This window comes from Thyridium curvatum, assembly GCF_004353045.1.
Source record: "Thyridium curvatum strain D216 chromosome Unknown NODE_58_length_281357_cov_77.750052, whole genome shotgun sequence".
NCBI classification, from domain to species: Eukaryota; Fungi; Ascomycota; class Sordariomycetes; order Thyridiales; family Thyridiaceae; genus Thyridium; species Thyridium curvatum.
Window position 1 is genome coordinate 134475 of NW_022156813.1, and position 16537 is coordinate 151011.

Sequence of the window (16537 nt, forward strand, 5' to 3'; positions counted from 1 at the left end):
TTTAAAAAGGGTGGGTGTGTGGACGACTGCAAGAAGGGGACCCTTGCATCTTGTTCTGTACCCCATGCTGCCAAGTACCTTTCCGTCGAGCACCACTGCCTCGATGTCCTCCGTTACTGTCAAAAACGAGCAAAAACGGGAGCCAGGGTGGTGGTGGGTGGGAGTCGAGGTACCCATGCCTGTACACAACCAACCCTGCCGGCGACTTTCCCACAGCATGGGTAGACGGTTCTGTCCTAGCTGCACTATCTCGCTGCCTGCTGCGGCCTGTGTGGGGACAGGACTCTGTGGCCGATGAATCACACAGACCAGTTGACCAGAGACCCGGCGAGAGGACGAGAGACGCCATGCATGGGTTGGGTGGGTGGGGATGGGTGGGACGACGGCGAGATCACGCTTGCGGGAGAGTCCTTGGTGTGGTGTGCTCCCATGGCCCTCATTCTCAGAGCTCGTCAAGCACTACCTGCCACCCAGGAAACGGAAACGGTACAAGATGGAGGAGTCGACAGGGATTCGGCGCGGGGACATCACTCCCTAGCGATCTGACGGTGCCAAACCTAGACGAGAAATGCCACAGCCCTCTGGGAGGCTGAGCCAAGGCCTGGGGATGGAGCTATTGTTAGGGATCCCCGTAGTGCACAATCCCATCCGCAGCTTGGAGCCCTCCCACGAAGGCGATTAACCCTATGTTTAAGCTTTGCGAAACAACTCGGGGCTCTAACAGGGCCGTGCCAGAGGGAGTAGCCGTCCCTCTCCATGTGGCGTCGAAAGGCCATTCCGAAACTCAATTCCACCATGCCCATGCTTTGTTGCTCACTGCAAGCCCATGCCATAGTGAGTTTCCCCTACTGGCGCCACAGTAAGCAGGATACGGTGCCGCATTCAGTGCGGTGCAGCAGGAAGAGGCAACCAACTGGAGCTACACACACACACACACACACATGCCTCTTTGACTTGACGACGACACGCCAGCAACCCGCCAGAATTCCCCAAAAACGGCCCCCAAAACTATCCTGGCAAAGGTTTGTAGGTAGCTCGGAGTCGGTGCAAAAATAGATTTGACTTTGGCTGAGAGCTGAAGGGGAAACGGTGTCTTTGGCTCCCTCTGGAAGTCCCAAGAACCAGTCGACGCCCTTTTGCGCGCAGAGTTGGCAGAGAGAAGCGTCTTTGCGCAAGGGCGCGAAACGAAACATCCATCATGCGGCCTCTTTCAGAGGGCATCACGATGGTAGGCGGTGAGGAGTGAGCGGGCTGTCTCCTGTAGAAGATGCGGACGGTTTGATGGCCCTGGGAAACGGGCCAACACTGCGCAGACTGAAAGGCGCCAGTCGGCCCATTCCCTTCGACTCTTCTGAGCAATCACTTGCATGCGCGCCGTCAAGCAGGTGGGCTAGAATCTGGCCACTTTGGCTTCCCCATTCGCCCTTCAGCGGACTGAGTCACCGCGGCCAGGAGGATCGAGCAGTTGAGTGGTCCCGTTGTACCTCGTAGTGCAGGACGGATCGCGATTGTGCTGCATGACTGGCGTCGTGCGTTGCAGTAGCGCATGCGCAGCTGGTTTGGAGAACGAAGTCTCTCAATGGCCTGCCCTACAGGTCTCCCCGGCTTGTGCTGGTGTTGATAGGCTGTCCAAGTCTACCCTTGACAGGTACCAGAGAACTGTCCACTCGTCTTGGCTCGCTGGGCCGTGGGTACTCCTGCAACAGTACTCCGTCTGCAGCACTAGCAGCCAGGCAGGTCCCAATTCAATCGAGGAGTTTCCCTTCTGCCTGTTCCCTCGAGTATCACAGCGTTTGAAGCTTGCGTACTGAGCAGGTGCCGACACTCTGGGCCTCCACTCCAGGCCGGCCGCTTTCCTCTTGCCTGCTCCCTCCGCGCCTTTGCGAATTACGGAGTCCGCAAGACATCGGGTGAGAGCGGCGATAGATCGAGTACGGAACGGATGATGAGAAATCAATATTCCTACGCAATGGCCTTGGGAGACTTAACTACGTAGCGTGACTGTGCACTGTAGGACATCGCCGACGGGCTGTGCAGAGGCCATCTCCCAGGACCTGGGGGAGCCAACCACAAGCTCAGCCACACAGCCACACACACCATGACCTACCGTTTTGCAAGAGAGGGTGGAATTCTACGGTGACGCCAGCATGACCGCAGTCAAGAAGTCTACTTGGGCTACCCGCAGCTTCATGCAAGGCACGGGAGGAGCCATCTCCTGCAAGTAAGAATTCCTGGTGTTGCAGCCCGCATATCGAGGCTCTCGACATGCAGTCGGGGTGGCTTGCCATCGTCGTAGTAACGGGCTCTCGGAAGGAAAAAAAAAGAGAATGCACGCTGGGTTCCTCGGCCAGGGCCTCCGACCTGGATAGGCGCTGTGCGATGGAAGCGCCTGTTCGCGGGGCATGCTCTGTCCCAGACTGGGACTGTTGGCGATTGACTGGACACCGGGGTCCGCAATCGGAAACAGGAGACGGAGGGCGCCTTGATGAGACAACACTGGACCTCGAGTTTCGAAGTCTCTTCATCAGCAATGTTGTTGGCCCATTGCGACGACCTAGCTAACTCCTGCGTAAGTACCTTACAAGCAAGCAATTGGGGAGCTCCAAGGCATCCCAATTCCGGAACCCTGATCTGAGTGATAGTTGGAGAAACTCTTTACGGTTCCACCCTTCCACCCACAGTAGTACTTGACCCTCGTGTCTGGCAAGCTGATGGGTCGATCATGGAAACGGGCGCCGTCTTGGCTGTCCAAGACGTCCAAAGACAAGAAAGACGTCAGTAGAATTGCCACCAACGCTGCCTATCCAAGGCCACCCATCAACACCTCCACACACACTCTGTGTCTCTCTCGCTCACCACACCAAATGCTGACAGCCACGGAGTATGCTTTCGTCATGTTCCTTGATCAGCGTTGGTACCCCGAGCAACGGGGGGTGTGCAAGTTTCTGAAAGTGCATTTCCTGCCCATGGCAGAGAGGGTTGGCACCAATGTCAAGGCCAGTTTGGTATCACATCCTCCGCTATCATCATGCCGTGCAACCCATCCCTCTCCCCGAGGATGCTTCCAGGGTCTTCTGTCCTCCCCAGCCCATGCGTGTTCATGTGGCACTCATTCAGGGCACTCGCGTCCTGGGGTCCCGGGCCGGCAATGTGTCTGTCGCCTATCATCGAATGTTGATGGCAAGAAACCGTCATGGCGATCCTGGCCATGCCCACCCTCTCTCTATCTGTCATCCCCCCCCTATGACGACAGTAGGAACGCGTCTCGGGACCCAACGGTGCGAAATACCAAAACCATCAGCAGCCATACACCTACGCAATAGTGAACAAAGCTTGCTAATGGTGTAACTATCCAACTGCCAGCATTGGCGTGGTCATGCGCAGCTTCGGAGATAGCCTCTGGGAAACGGGATTTAAGATTCAGCCCTAGCGAGGCAGATTTTGGTTTCATACGGTTTATGGGGCTTTCCCAGTAGCCCCGACGAGAAAGCTTAGGTCCTCGGTTAGCGCCTCGGACCGCTGAAACTATCCACTGTGGCTTCTCCAGGGCTCGGTCTTAGGGAGCATTTGCTGTTCTGTCCAACGACCTCCATGCATGGATGGATTGCTTCCAAGGTTCAGCTATTGATAGTGCCATGGTGGTAACACGAAGACGCGGCCTTTCGATCACGACAACACGGCATGATCGTGGCCGATGTTTACTGATCAACTTTCAGCCTTTCTGGCTTAGCAAACCTTCAGTTCTGCCTCATCTGAGCCGAGTGCGCCAGAGCCTTGAATTTGTCGTTCAGCGGCGAGAGACAACCACAGACAATCCCCGTGCAGTATGTAGTTACTTGCAGTCTCCGTTCAAGAAACGGTCAAGGCCAGAGATGGCGGATCTCATTTGCTCGTTAAATGAAACATGTTTCCCAAACACACCCGCGATAATTATGGCTGTTTCTCGGTGGAGATGGCTCCTTATTAACCGCCTTCACAGCTTGGCCGTTTGATTACGCCCGGGCTTGAATGGCTGTGGTGACCCGGGAATGCGTTTCAGGACGGGTCACCTGAAATTCAGCTCCTCCATGGCCGCGGCCGGCCGCGAGGCTTGGTCGTCATCCAGATCCTCGGGACCGCCTGAAACTCGGAATTTTCATGGTAGCCGCCGGCCACTGCTACTCTTCGGCCTGACGATATCAAGAATAGCAATGGCAATAGCAATTCAGTATCGCGCGCAGCCCTTTGCAGAAGGCCAACAACATACATTCCACCGTGGCCGAACAAGAGAAGCCATCGCGCGTACGGAGTACCTAGGTTCCAATACCGTCCGTTGCTCGATATGATTTGCTCCTATGGAAGGTTTCGAGGCGTCTATTTTAGTCCAGCCCAGCCCATTCAGGGGGTCGAGGACTGACTTTGGCTTTGACGGGGTCATGGTTTAGGGCCGCATTGGCTTCGACTCGAAAATAGACGCGCGTGGAAGATCTACTTGGGAAGCTTGCAGACCCGGCTCTTTGGTAAGTTCAGACAGCTTGTGTTTTGAGAATTAGAAACGTCTTTTTGACAGTGTTGGAGTGTACGGCGTGATTGTTTGATAGATGTACATGTCTATGGTACAAGGCATAAGTAACCATATTACAACTGAAGATTAGTACATTGACTGTTGATGCTGCTTCCCAGCTCATAGCCATCATGTAGCACGTCTCTCAGACGCCGACCCATCTGATTGGATCGCATCCAGATCCTTCCTTCATGGCCACCATGTGCTGGCCAACCGCCCAACTCGTCTCGTCGCCCAGGCTGCACTCTCTGCTACGCAGGAAGCTTCTTCTACTATGGCACCCTCGTCTTGAGCTGGATTCCGTGCCACTGCTTCATCAGGTCTCCGAGCACCGCGTTGACCATGCGCTGCTGCTTCAGCATGTTGGCCCCCTTGAACTTGTCCGAGCTGATCTCGATGCCGTACATGGAGCCGCACCCGCCCGATATGTCCTGCACCAGCAGCTCCACGGGCGAGAACTCCTTGACCAGGCGGTCCCAGATCTCCGACTCGGCGGCGTCGAGGAAGTCGGGCTTCTCGAGGCCGGCCGAGGTTGACTCGCTCGTTGTGGCGGAGGACGACGATGAGGAGGCAGCGGCTTCGGAGGCCAGAGTTCGCCTGGTAGTGTAGGTACTCGGTGACGTCGCTCTCGAGGCAGAACAGGTCGTGGTTCGTAACGATGCCGCTCTGGATGTGATTGCTCTGCTGCTGCTGGGCTTGGGGAGACGGGCGCCGATCAGGGTCCGATGTGCGGCCGAAGGTTTGGCAGCAGCCTGCAGAGCTGCGACCCGGGCGCGCAGGCAGGTTCGGCAAAGCATTGTGTATGTGGATGAGTAGATGCCGACAGATGGCGATTGCAGAGCCGGAGTCTGGGCCGGTTGAGAAAGGTTGCGCGTGAATTGACTGGATCGCAGTCTTTGCTTCAGATGCAGAGTGATTGCCTGTGATGACGATGATTCCCAATTGCAGGCCATTCTCGGAGGAAGAAAATGGCCTGAGCAATGATGAATTGGTGTCTTTTCATTGGCCACAGCTTGAAGGAATAAGGCCCGTGCGTTGGCGCATCATTCGATGTCTGAACCACTGAATTCCAGGGGCTCATCCACTGAGAGGGCTGCTGCAAACTTGAAGGAGTTGGAACTGGCAGTTAAGGTTATCACAGAGATGTGAGAAGTTGCAATATTTCATCATGGATGTTTCTCCTTCATTCATGACTGCTTATCAAGAGAAACGGCGACATAGAGAACACTAAAGCCATTCAAATCACTCCCTGCCTTTCTTCACCTCCCAATCCGCCAGGAACCTGGCTTTGACCTTCCTCCCCTTCAAGCCCTTGACCAGAACGCCCACCTCCTGCCCGGGCATCAGATCCAACATGTTGTCCGACCACAGAGGCTCGTACTCGTCAAACTTCTCCGAGCCATCGTACACCGGCTCCAGCCAAACGCCCTTGACCGGTTGGTTAGCCGAGACCGTGACCCGGTCTTCCCAGCCGCCATCGGTAAAGAACCCGGTACCACCCGCCGTCGCCGCTGAATGGGACGAAGGCGCCAGCGCCGGCGCAACCTGCACCGAGACGGACGTATCGTCGGGCCAGTACAGATAACGGTACGGCTCCGGCCAGTCCACGGCGCGCGCTAGCTGGTTGCCAGACTTGTCCGACAGCGTGGCCTCGAGGATGACGAGGCTGTCCTCCGTCCACGAAGCCTGCGACGCCAGCGCTCCCAGCTCCGTGTTGCGGCCCGGCGCGAGCGTGACCGGGCGCGAAGCGTCCTCCGCCGACAGCTCGGTCCACCGGCCCGTCTCGAAGTCGTACGCGCGCAGGGCCAGCACGCACTCGACCGCCTCGGGCCCGGTGTTGTGCCCGAACAGCGCGAACCGCGGCACCTTGGACTCGGGCCTGTCCTCGTCGACCCACCGCGTCGCCGGCGCGCGCTCGACGCCCACCGAGACGGGCGCGCAGGCCCGCCGGATCGCGTAGAACGCCGGCTTGGGCCGCAGGAAGAAGTCGACAAACGCCCACGACGTGACCGGGTAGCAGTCGTTGAGCTGCCAGATGATGGCGCCCGCGCAGAGCTCCCGCCCGGGGCCCTGGAAGAGGCGCTTCCAGTCGCGCATCGCGCACGCGTACGCCTCGGTCTGCATCAGCTGCGACGAGTAGACGAAATTCTCGAGGTCGGCCATGTCGAAGCGGAAGTTCTCGGCCAGGTACCGCGCGATGCGCGTGTGCGCGCCGTGGCCCTTGTTGTGGCAGTCGACGAGCCGCGACTGCGGGTGGCGCACCGACGCAGGGGCGTCTGGGGGGAAGAAGTTGTCCACCGTGCGCTGCACGGGGAAGCCGTGCATGCCGAACTCGGACACCAGGCGGCCGCTGAGCTTCTTGTACTCCTGGTACGGCTTCTGCTCGCCGTGCCACACCGACCACTGGTGGATGTCGCCGACGGTGGGGTCGTTGGCCGGCGCGCCGCCCCACGGCGAGTTGGCCCAGTAGAAGACGTTGGGGGCGAGGCACTCGGCGACCTTGGGGAGGACGTCGAGGTAGATCTTGCGCTGGGGGAAGGGCTGGCCGTCGAAAGGACCTGTCACGTCCGAGTGGTCGTACTTGATACTGGTTGGTGTGTCAGCACATATACATGCATTCGCTCGTCACCAGAGGGATCATGCTGAAGTCATTCACGAAGAACTTACCCCTCCAGGTCAAAAAGCATGAAATCCTCGTTGCCTCCGCAGATCAGGGCTAGGGATGCCCGGTTCCTGAACCTGGTGATCTGGGCTTCAGCTTCCTTCCTGACGCTCTCGATGAACGTGTCGTGCACTGGTGTGTTGGTGCAGGCGAACCCCATGTCGTGCCACACGAGAAGTCCGTTCTCGTCGCAAGCATCAAAGAAGTCCTCCGTCTCATAGATGCCACCACCCCAGACACGGATCATGTTCAGATGGCAGTATTTCGCTACTTCAGCCCAATCAAAGTAGCGCTGCCGAGTAATGCGCGGGATCATGTTGTCTGCGGGGATCCAGTCGCCGCCTTGTGCGAAGATGTCCCGGCCGTTCACCCTGAACATGAAGGTCAGGCCGGGCTCCTTGTCGAGCGGCCGCTGGATGACCTCGATGGTCCGCACGCCAAAGCGCGTGGATGACTTGTCGAGGATCGTCGAGTCGGAGCCGGTGATTGCAACTTCAGCTGTGTACAGGTGCGCCTCCCCCTGTCCGTTGCACCACCACAGCTTCGGAGAGTCGATCTTGATGTCGACGGATCCCTGCTCGCGATCCTTGAGGTCGACCGAAGCGGTTGCCACCTTTGCGCCCACTGCATCAACGATGTCAACGGTCGCCGCGGCAGCAGTACTCTTAGGCGAGACCGTAATCGTTGTCGATATGCTGGCTGACTTAAGGTCATCAGCGAGCTTGGGGACAATGTGCACATTGTCGATACGGGTGCCGTAAGACTCGAGGGAGACAGGTAGGTAAGGGCCTGCCGTGACAACGATGGGACCCCAGTCCCATCCCCAGTTGTACTGGTTTGCCTATTTCAATATCTATTCTCGTCGGATCGGAAGGGGTTTGTCTGTACCATACCTGAGCTTTCCTCATGTGGTTCCTTCTAGCGTCCCTCATGATGCATTTCAGATAGCCGTTGGCCTTCTCGAGCTTTGCTCCAATCTTTTCGGCGCTTTCGAACAGAATGGCGAGCTCATTCCGCTCGCCGGGCGGTCTCAGGGCTTCTTTTACTCCGACGCGGTGCGGGATGAACATGTTGTCGCTCCTGAGGACTTCCTTGCCGTTCAGCGTGACAGTCGCAAAGGTATCCAGCCCTTCGAAGACGAGATCTGCGAATTGGCCGTCCGCCGTCTTGGGCGAGTCGAAGGAACAGGCATATTCCCAATCGACCGCCCCGGCCCATTGGATCAGACGCTCGTTCTCGCCAATGTTTGGGTCCGGAATGAGCTTCTGGGCGAGAAGTTCCATCTGGACCACAGAGGGGAACGATGCGACTGGTGTCCATTCTGCCAGGCTCGGTAGGCTTTCAGCTTTGGCGTTGCCATTGCTGTTGGCCATGCGCCATCGCCACGAGGTGAGTTGTGTCGTTGTCTTTGACATGTCGGCCACAGGAAACAGATCAAACCTTGTTAAAGTTGCAGTTACGTCCAGGTAGAAAGTGATAAAAAGGAGAACTATAACTTCCTCTCAGGTGCTCAGACAAAGTACGAATCAGTTAGAACTGCGCTCTATTATTAGCAGCCCAAAGCAATCAGGACCGGCCGCCGGGTAATCAGTGGCCACGTCAACTGACATCGCAGACACCATGAATCCTTCCCCTCCTTCACACCCATGAATGAGAGATCCGGTGGAAGACATGCAGCTCCCCCATGCCCCGCAGCACCAGCCTGCGGGGTCTTCGTGAACCTCCTTGAAGGGGAAATGTCCGAAGCTCCAGTACCTCCGCACCAACGGGGCCGTTGGGGTCGTTCTTACGCCGGACCGTTGAAAGAATGGATCCAACAAGCGGGGCAGTGTCGTCAAGGCCGGACACGTTTCCGGTGCCATTCAGGTGTTTCCGGTAGCTTGGCTCGGACATTGGCCAAGGGCGTATGCGAACCACGTCGCGCCCCGGCCGAATTAACACGCGGCGATATCTTGAACGCCTTGTGGGGGTTGATGCAGGCGTGTGAAACAAAGAATTCTCGATCAAACTCTGTCTAATGGCTCGCTAATGTCCGTATCCCACCCAGGTCTTGCTTGCTCTCGTAGATAGATGTATGCCAATCCGGAAATTGCCAGACCATTTCACCATCCAAACTTCTCGACCGCGACCCTCAGGTTCGCCCCCCGGCCGAGTGCCGCCGCACAAGTGTTCCGCACCGTCCTGTTCATGCCGTCCGGACCCGACACCACAACGCCGACCTCGTCGTCGCGGCCAGCCCCGTCCGCTATCCACCCGTCCACCAGGCCCCTGATATCCGGACGCCCAGCCTCGGCAGTCGGCTCCGGGATCACCAGCCGCAGGCCCGCGTCGGCCAGCTCGTCCAGGCGCTCCTCGGGCAGCCACCGGCGGTGCGCCCGCGAGTGCGTCACCCACAGCAGGTACACCTTCTGCCCCTTCTTCCCCGCGGCAACCCGGGGCGCGTCCTGCAGAAGGAGCGCGGCGGCCAGCGGGAAGACGACGGCGATGCCGGACCCGCCGGCCACGAAGATGACCGTGTCGCTGGCCCGCGCCAGGTCGAGCGCGTGCCGGGACCCGTACGGCCCGTCGAGCCGGACTTCTATCCGCCGGTGCAGCCGTGCGTGGGCGAGCAGGTCTGCCGTGAAGCCTGCCTGTGCGCGGACGAGGAGGTTGAGCCACGCGTGCGAGGGCTGCGCAGCACCAGTCCCGCATCCGGTCCAGGCGGCGATGGGCGGGGCTGCCGAGGCGATGGTGAAGGGGTGTGCCTGGAGTGAATGTGTCCGGCCGAGGGCAGGCACCGTCAAGAAGATGTGGTCGGTCGGTCGCCAGCCGCTGATGATGGTCCGGGACTTGCTCCCGTCCTTCTTCTCAGGATCAATGACGGGGAGGTCCCAGTCTGCCGACAGCATAAGCGTCTCTCCGTCCTCGAGGATGTCGAGATCGGCAGTCATGCGCACGGTCTTGAGCCGGAAGCGCCAGATAACCCTATCGATGACGAAGATGGCCAGGGCGATACCGACGTAAGGTCGAGCAGTGTGGTGATGGAGCCATGCGAACACCAGAGCTATGATCTGGAGAGAGACATGCGAGGCGAGGAACAGCTCGTACCAGCGCTGCCGGAAACTTCCGAGCGATGTCAGGTACAGGAGCTCGTAGGCAAAGAAGGCGCCGAGCCCCACGACGACGATGCGGTGCAGGAGGAACTCGTCCAGCGAGCCCTCCATCAGCCACTCCGGTGCGTATGCGCACCGCCATGTGAACAAGCCGGCGACGTGGACGAGGGCTTCGAAGCACATGAGCTCGCCGACTCGTCGGTGGAAGATGTTCAATGATTCGTATGATCGACCCGTCAACAGCTTGATCGGCTGGTTCTTGGCTGCCAGGATGTAGAGCAGCGGCAGGTTTGCCATGAAGATGAGACTTGCTCGGTCGGCGACGTCAAAGAGGTACTTGCCTCCCATGGGCACTCCGTACATCTGGTAGAATACGTTGACGCCGAACCATCCGAGAACGAACAGAGTCGTTGCATTGGAGGGGAGCGTTCTGCGGATGACTGGGATGGGCTGGGGTTGGCGAGCCAGCCAGCCCGCGCAGGCTCTCTTGGACCTTTCCAAGACACCTGGTGAAATAGCATTCCTGTTTATTGATGCTCTGTGGCCCAAGAGAGGCAATCTCTCGAGATCGACGTAGGCAGACTCGGCGTCCTTGGCCGCATGGGGAGGCGTGGCAAGTCCTTGTAGCGTGCTGCTCGACGAGGATGACGTCGCCTGGGATTCATTCTCGCTGTCTGAATTTGATCCCAACTGGGTGTCTTGACGATTCCGTGCCTCATATACTTTGCTTGAGACCGCTGGCGACTTGGCCTCTCCAGCTGGTGTTATGCACCTGGCCCTCCATCGCCTCTGGTCCCGACGCTGCTCCCTCCAGTGCCGGGCAGTCAAGATCAGCAGCAGACCTAACAGTACCAAGTTGTACGTCGGGGTTAGTGCTCGTCCCAGGCGGATGGAACCGATTAATTTCTGGAGATATTCGAGATCCTCTCGGCTCGGCGGCATCCGGAAGGGTGGAGAAACGCCCTCGGCTACCGTGACAGCCTGTTCCGCCGCCTCCAGCAGCACTGTGACCCGGCGGACGATTGAGGCCATTTCAACTCGCGTAGAGACGGAGTGGATGTAGTCTCATCCGACGCTGTTTGTCTGTGTTGACATGGTTTATGTCAAGAAGCAGAGCACTCGAGCACGGAGATGGGGGGATCGATGACGAGACTAGAGACGAAGGCTCGGGGCGCCTAGTGAAAGCACAAGACGCCTGAGTGGGGGCACAAGGAATCACTAGTGATGGCCAGTTATCTGACCATCTGATAAGACAAACACACGAGCTAGTTGCCGATCTCGGGTCCAATTCCCTGAGAACGTTTCGTCTCGGTGTTACGAATAAGAGTTGAGTGGGCGGTTGTGTGCCGATGTCCCCCATGACCAGCCCGGCAAGCCCAGCCGAGAACCAGTCAACAACGAAAACGGAACCGCTAATATCGAATCCCGGATGGATGTCCACTACCATGGCATGTTCCATGATCGCAAGCAAGCAGCATTGCGCAAGTTGGGCCCCATCACATATGATTTGTGGCCCGGAGAGCCTCCACATACTTGTACATGCGAGCAGCAACCTACGTTGCTTGCCAGCAAACAGACGTGGCCCAAGTGGTGGATGAACTCATCTTTAAAGACGTGCATGTGAACCATAGTCTCCTTTTGATCAAGGTTTTGCCACTCTTTTGCTCTGTATGGAGAACAGAATGATTGTAGAAAGGCGGTGCGGGTCGTAATCATCTCAGTCATTCCCATACTGCATAGCTATTTTACCCCGTATCCAATCCTTCAGACCAGTAGCCCGGATTCGTCCACTGATGCTCATTTACTCCTAATTGTCTTCTTTCCGTTCCTATCCAATCATACAGCCTTTACCATTTACCATCTACGGGAGGTTCTTCAGCTGCACGCTGTTGCGGCTGTTGTGCGAGGCGGCATCGGTGCCGGTCCAGTCGTGCTTGCGGGCATTGTCCTCCATGCGGGCGAGCCTGGCCTTGGTAGCAGCCTGCTGGCGGCGGCGGTAGAAGAAGAACCCGCCGACGATGAGCAGAGCGATGCCGCCGACGACGCCGACGACGATGCCGGCGATAGCGCCGCCAGACAGGCCCTTCTTGCCGCCGCTGGTCGAGGCGCCCGAGTTGGACGAGGAGGACGTGGACGAGGGGTTCGCAGCAGCGGCCGAGCTGGCGGCGGCGGCCCACTTCTTGTCGTCCTCGCCGGGCTCGGTGGCGTTGAAGCAGGGGATGCGGGTCTTGAAGTCGGCGGCGCTGACGTAGGTGATGTCGGCGCAGGCGTAGAAGGTCTGGTTGTGGGGCGCGTCCCAGTCGGCCTTGTAGATGATCTGGAGGGTGGCGTTGGTGCCGGCGGTGATGTGGGACGGGGCGTCGGGGATCATGGCGCAGGTGTGGCCCGGGTTGAGGTCGGAGATGGACGGGTTCTCGACCAGCACGGTGAAGTCCTCGTTGGTGGTCGGGTCTGGGAATTTGCTCCAGGTCAGATGGGGTAATCACAGCAAAAGATCATCAATCCTCAAGGTGGGTGAACATACCGCTCTTGTACGAGATGCTAATTCTCGAGTTGTAGTAGTCATCCTGGCCAACGAGGGAGACAGCGCCGCCAACTAGTGAGTATAGGTTAGTTGGGAATCCAGTGATTATGTTCCGAATCGTCGATCAGGTACCAGGCAGACATACCCAGAGGGAAGTTGGTCCTGTTGCCGGCGGTTGCGCGAGAGCCGCAGGGCGGCACGTTGTCCATGTCGCCGGACCAGACACGGTCTGGGGGCCACATGAAAGCGGCGGGACCCATCTTGTCATCGCTGACGCTCGAGTGCTTCTCGGTGCCGCCGCCGCTGGTCTGATGCTGGGCAGCGACAAACGAGGTGAGGGCGGAGGCGGCCACAAAGGCCTTGAGGACGCTGCGAACCATGGTGGCTGTCGTTCTTGGCGGCAACAGGGGAAGAATGGATACAGATTAATCCAGTAGAAGATAAACAGCAGGATATGCACGGTTACAAAAAGAACATCGTCCAGAGGGGAGGTGTCGATCACCCGTCGAGGCACACGGGCTTAATATATAGACCTGCACGGCAGCCCGCCATCCCGCCATCCCGCCATCCCGCCAGCCCACCGGCCAACCAGCCACCTGCCCTCACGAGGGAGTAAAGCATATTTCCACGCTATTCGATTGTTGAATGGCCGGGCAAGCCTTGGGAGAGTCGTCCCAGCGGTGTCGGCTCCTTGGCGTTCTGCTTTGGGCAGCCCCAGGACTGGTGGTGGGTGGTGGTGGTGGGTTGTCTTGGGTGGTCTTGGGTGGTCTTGGGTGCATCTTCTCCACTTGATTAGATTGTCATACGATCTGATAAGATAATTTTTTCCATCTCAGTGGGCGGCCGGACAGCCTATAAGGCTTGGCATCCCCCCCCTCAACGGCAACACATTCACTCTCCTCTGGAGTCCTCTCCATCCTCTCCATCCTCTCCACCGGGCTAGCACCTCTGCAGCCTCTGGTCTCGCTTTCGCCATGCGCTGGCGCGACTTGGCAGCGCGCGAGAGAAGAGAGCAGTTTCCGAGGGGCCCAACAGGGATCCAGGAAAATCCTGGGAACTCACATGGATTCCGCCCCGGCTTTGCTACTATCGGCAAGCCTTGATCTGGCAGGTGACTGATTGCATCTGGTGGTGGCCACACGGGACGAACCACAGGGTGGGTGGCTGCCTGTCTATTTCTCCTCTTTTTTTTATCGTTCGCTTATGCCTCCTCATATATGCATTGCCACCATAACGAGGCCGGCCAGGATGCCAGACTCGCGGCTCGGTCTTTGGAGCGAACTGCCAGCTTACTATTCCGGATTGAAGAGGTTATATGCCGTCTCTTATACATCCATCCGTATCAAAACCTGTGCTCGAGATAGGCAGGTAAGACAAGAGCCCCCGGAGAAACAGTCTGTCAAGTGAGCGCTCTAGTGCACTGCCAAGAGCTGCTTACACCATGGTGACAGATTCCCAAGCTGAACTCCGGCCGAAGACCGAGGACCTGCCCTAGTGCGGTGACACGGAAATCCTGCCACCTTCCAGCCTCCATCCCGGCCTTGCCAACGTGAAATTCGCGCAAGTGCACCAGCCAAGACGATAGTTGGAGGGTTCACCTGCCCGCATGCGGGTGGCCGATCGAAGTCGTTCGGCAACGTTCCGATGCACATGGCATTGCAGCGCGACCGGTTCCCCGACGCGCCTCCATTGACTCCAAAACGACATGAGAAGTGGACCTGATTCTACTTTTAAATGGGAGCCAACCTGTGATCTGGGAAAGGTATCGCTCTCGTATAGATGCACCTGCCTCTCACTGTTCCCACAGCCCAACAACGCCAAAGCTCTTGACCAGGGCACAGGTCGGCTGTATTCTTGAGCCGAGCCTCGATCTAATAGATTCATAAGATCAGTTCTCAGGAGACCATCTCATGCTCCACTGGAATTGGAGTGTGCATCATCCAGTCTTGCTTGATTTCTTCGAGTCTGTGAGCAGACATAATGGCACTCCGATGGTAGCGATCACTTTATGGCAAGGTCTACAGTGGCTCAAAAGTGTTCCGACTATCACCAAATGTTTGCCCATGCCACCTGTGCCCATAGTCTCGAGTAATTGACCCGCTCAACGAGGAGACCGGACATAATCTTGCATTGTTGCCTCGGCATCTATGGAAAGAGCTTTACAATGAGGTAAGATAAACTCGATAGCGTGATCTGTGGTATGCGGCAGTCAACAGGCTGGATGCTGGCCGTATCTCTCAACTAGGTGCTCTGAGCACCTTACATCCATTCCACACGTGACATGGCAATGTGCGATGCAGCAGCTCCCGCCAAAGCTGACAAAACAAGAGCTGCAATAGGAAGGTTTAGTGTTGGTGGATATCTTGCCTCAAATGTTGACATGTTGAACCACATGTCATCGTCATCCAAGCCGTTCCTCAAGGTTGAAGCTCAAGTGGCATCCATGAAAGCCTGCCAAAAAAGATAGGGTAGTCTTTCTCTTCTTTGTATTGTTCTGTTGGAGAATTGTCCAGGACAGAATACTACCCTTTATTACAGATTCTGTGCCTTGTGTACCAAAGCGTAAGGCCCGAGAGAGAGAATTCGCGAGAATGGCAAGATTAGCTGGGTGATAATCCAATCGATCGTTCACGCTGGATGACAAATGTTCTTTCTTGTTTAAGTTTCTGCGACTTGGGATGCCTTCTTTCATCGGCACTACCTTGAGTGCGCTTGATGATACTCAGGAGTAGTCACGCCCCACAAGGTCACAGCATTTGATCTATTGCTGGTCATCCCCCATCGTCTACCAGCAATAGACAAGTTACACTAGCCATTTGGCGACAGGAAGAAGACTTGAATCAGTCCTTCTGTAATCTAATTTTGCTTTATGGGAGAAAGCTGAGGAAACCACACTGCTTGCTATTGCAGTGACTCCTCAAGGTTGCTACAATTCCTGCACGCAACATACCTCAAACCTGGCTGTTCTGGTCCAGCAGTGCCATTAGAACTCACATTATCACTCCAGGAACCATGGCAAGGTGGTGTTAGATCTGAAAGCAATTATGAATGGAAATATGACTATTGTGGTGACAAATAACGCGTGCCGGCGCCGCCCCTGAATAGGAAAGTGAACGCAACTTGGCGTAAACAAGCCCTGAACGCACAATTGCAATCCATTGAGAGACGAATCTGAGGAACAATTAACTTTCAGTGTTAATTACCCTCAGTTCTGCCGAGCTTAGCGCCGTTTTTCAATTCCCTACGTCTATGAAAGGGCGCCTTTTCCCCTTCTCTTTGCAATTTCTCCTTCTCTCAAACACATCACCACCGACTTCTCAACCAAAGTGCAAAGGCCTCTGCCCTTCTGTCGCTGCACTGGGTAAGTCTTACGTCTGTCCTCAAGCTTATCCTTCCACCTCCCTCCCACATCTGCTAACCATGCTTCCTTCTACAGCAGCACAGATCACCGGCTGAGCTCAGCTCACACACTGGGCACGGGGCTCCCCTCATCCCTTCATCATCCCACCATCTTCAAAACACGAGCCCCGTGCCCAACTCACCTCACTCAGCTCAAGAGCACCACCATCCCTATCCAGGGGCTCACAGCCCGCCACCAAAGACACCAAGGGGGGGTCATCTTACCTCAAGACCCCCCCCCCCCCCCCCCCCCCCCCCCCCCCCCCCCCCCCCCCCCCCCCCCCCCCCCCCCCCCCCCCCCCCAAAAAAAAAAGGTC

The 16537-nt window shown here is 57.2% G+C and overlaps 4 protein-coding genes across 4 annotated transcripts; all 4 read right to left on the reverse strand.

Annotated features, from left to right (window-relative positions):
- Positions 1-4815: 4815 nt before the first annotated feature.
- E0L32_008640 (uncharacterized protein) lies at positions 4816-5340 on the reverse strand (the record flags this gene model as incomplete). The annotated part of the gene is made up of 1 exon (XM_031143517.1): positions 4816-5340. One exon carries the CDS (start codon positions 5338-5340, stop codon positions 4816-4818), a length of 525 nt encoding a protein of 174 aa, XP_030992132.1.
- Positions 5341-5785: 445 nt separating this feature from the next.
- Positions 5786-8620, reverse strand: E0L32_008641 (uncharacterized protein; the record flags this gene model as incomplete). Its single annotated transcript, XM_031143518.1, has 3 exons — positions 5786-7130; positions 7211-8046; positions 8099-8620. 3 exons carry the CDS (start codon positions 8618-8620, stop codon positions 5786-5788), a joined length of 2703 nt encoding a protein of 900 aa, XP_030992133.1.
- Positions 8621-9307: 687 nt separating this feature from the next.
- On the reverse strand, positions 9308-11329 carry E0L32_008642 (uncharacterized protein; the record flags this gene model as incomplete). The annotated part of the gene is made up of 1 exon (XM_031143519.1): positions 9308-11329. The coding sequence occupies one exon, from the start codon at positions 11327-11329 to the stop codon at positions 9308-9310; it is 2022 nt and encodes a 673-aa protein (XP_030992134.1).
- An 829-nt stretch (positions 11330-12158) lies between these two features.
- On the reverse strand, positions 12159-13201 carry E0L32_008643 (uncharacterized protein; the record flags this gene model as incomplete). The annotated part of the gene is made up of 3 exons (XM_031143520.1): positions 12159-12748; positions 12822-12893; positions 12967-13201. 3 exons carry the CDS (start codon positions 13199-13201, stop codon positions 12159-12161), a joined length of 897 nt encoding a protein of 298 aa, XP_030992135.1.
- Positions 13202-16537: the final 3336 nt, after the last annotated feature.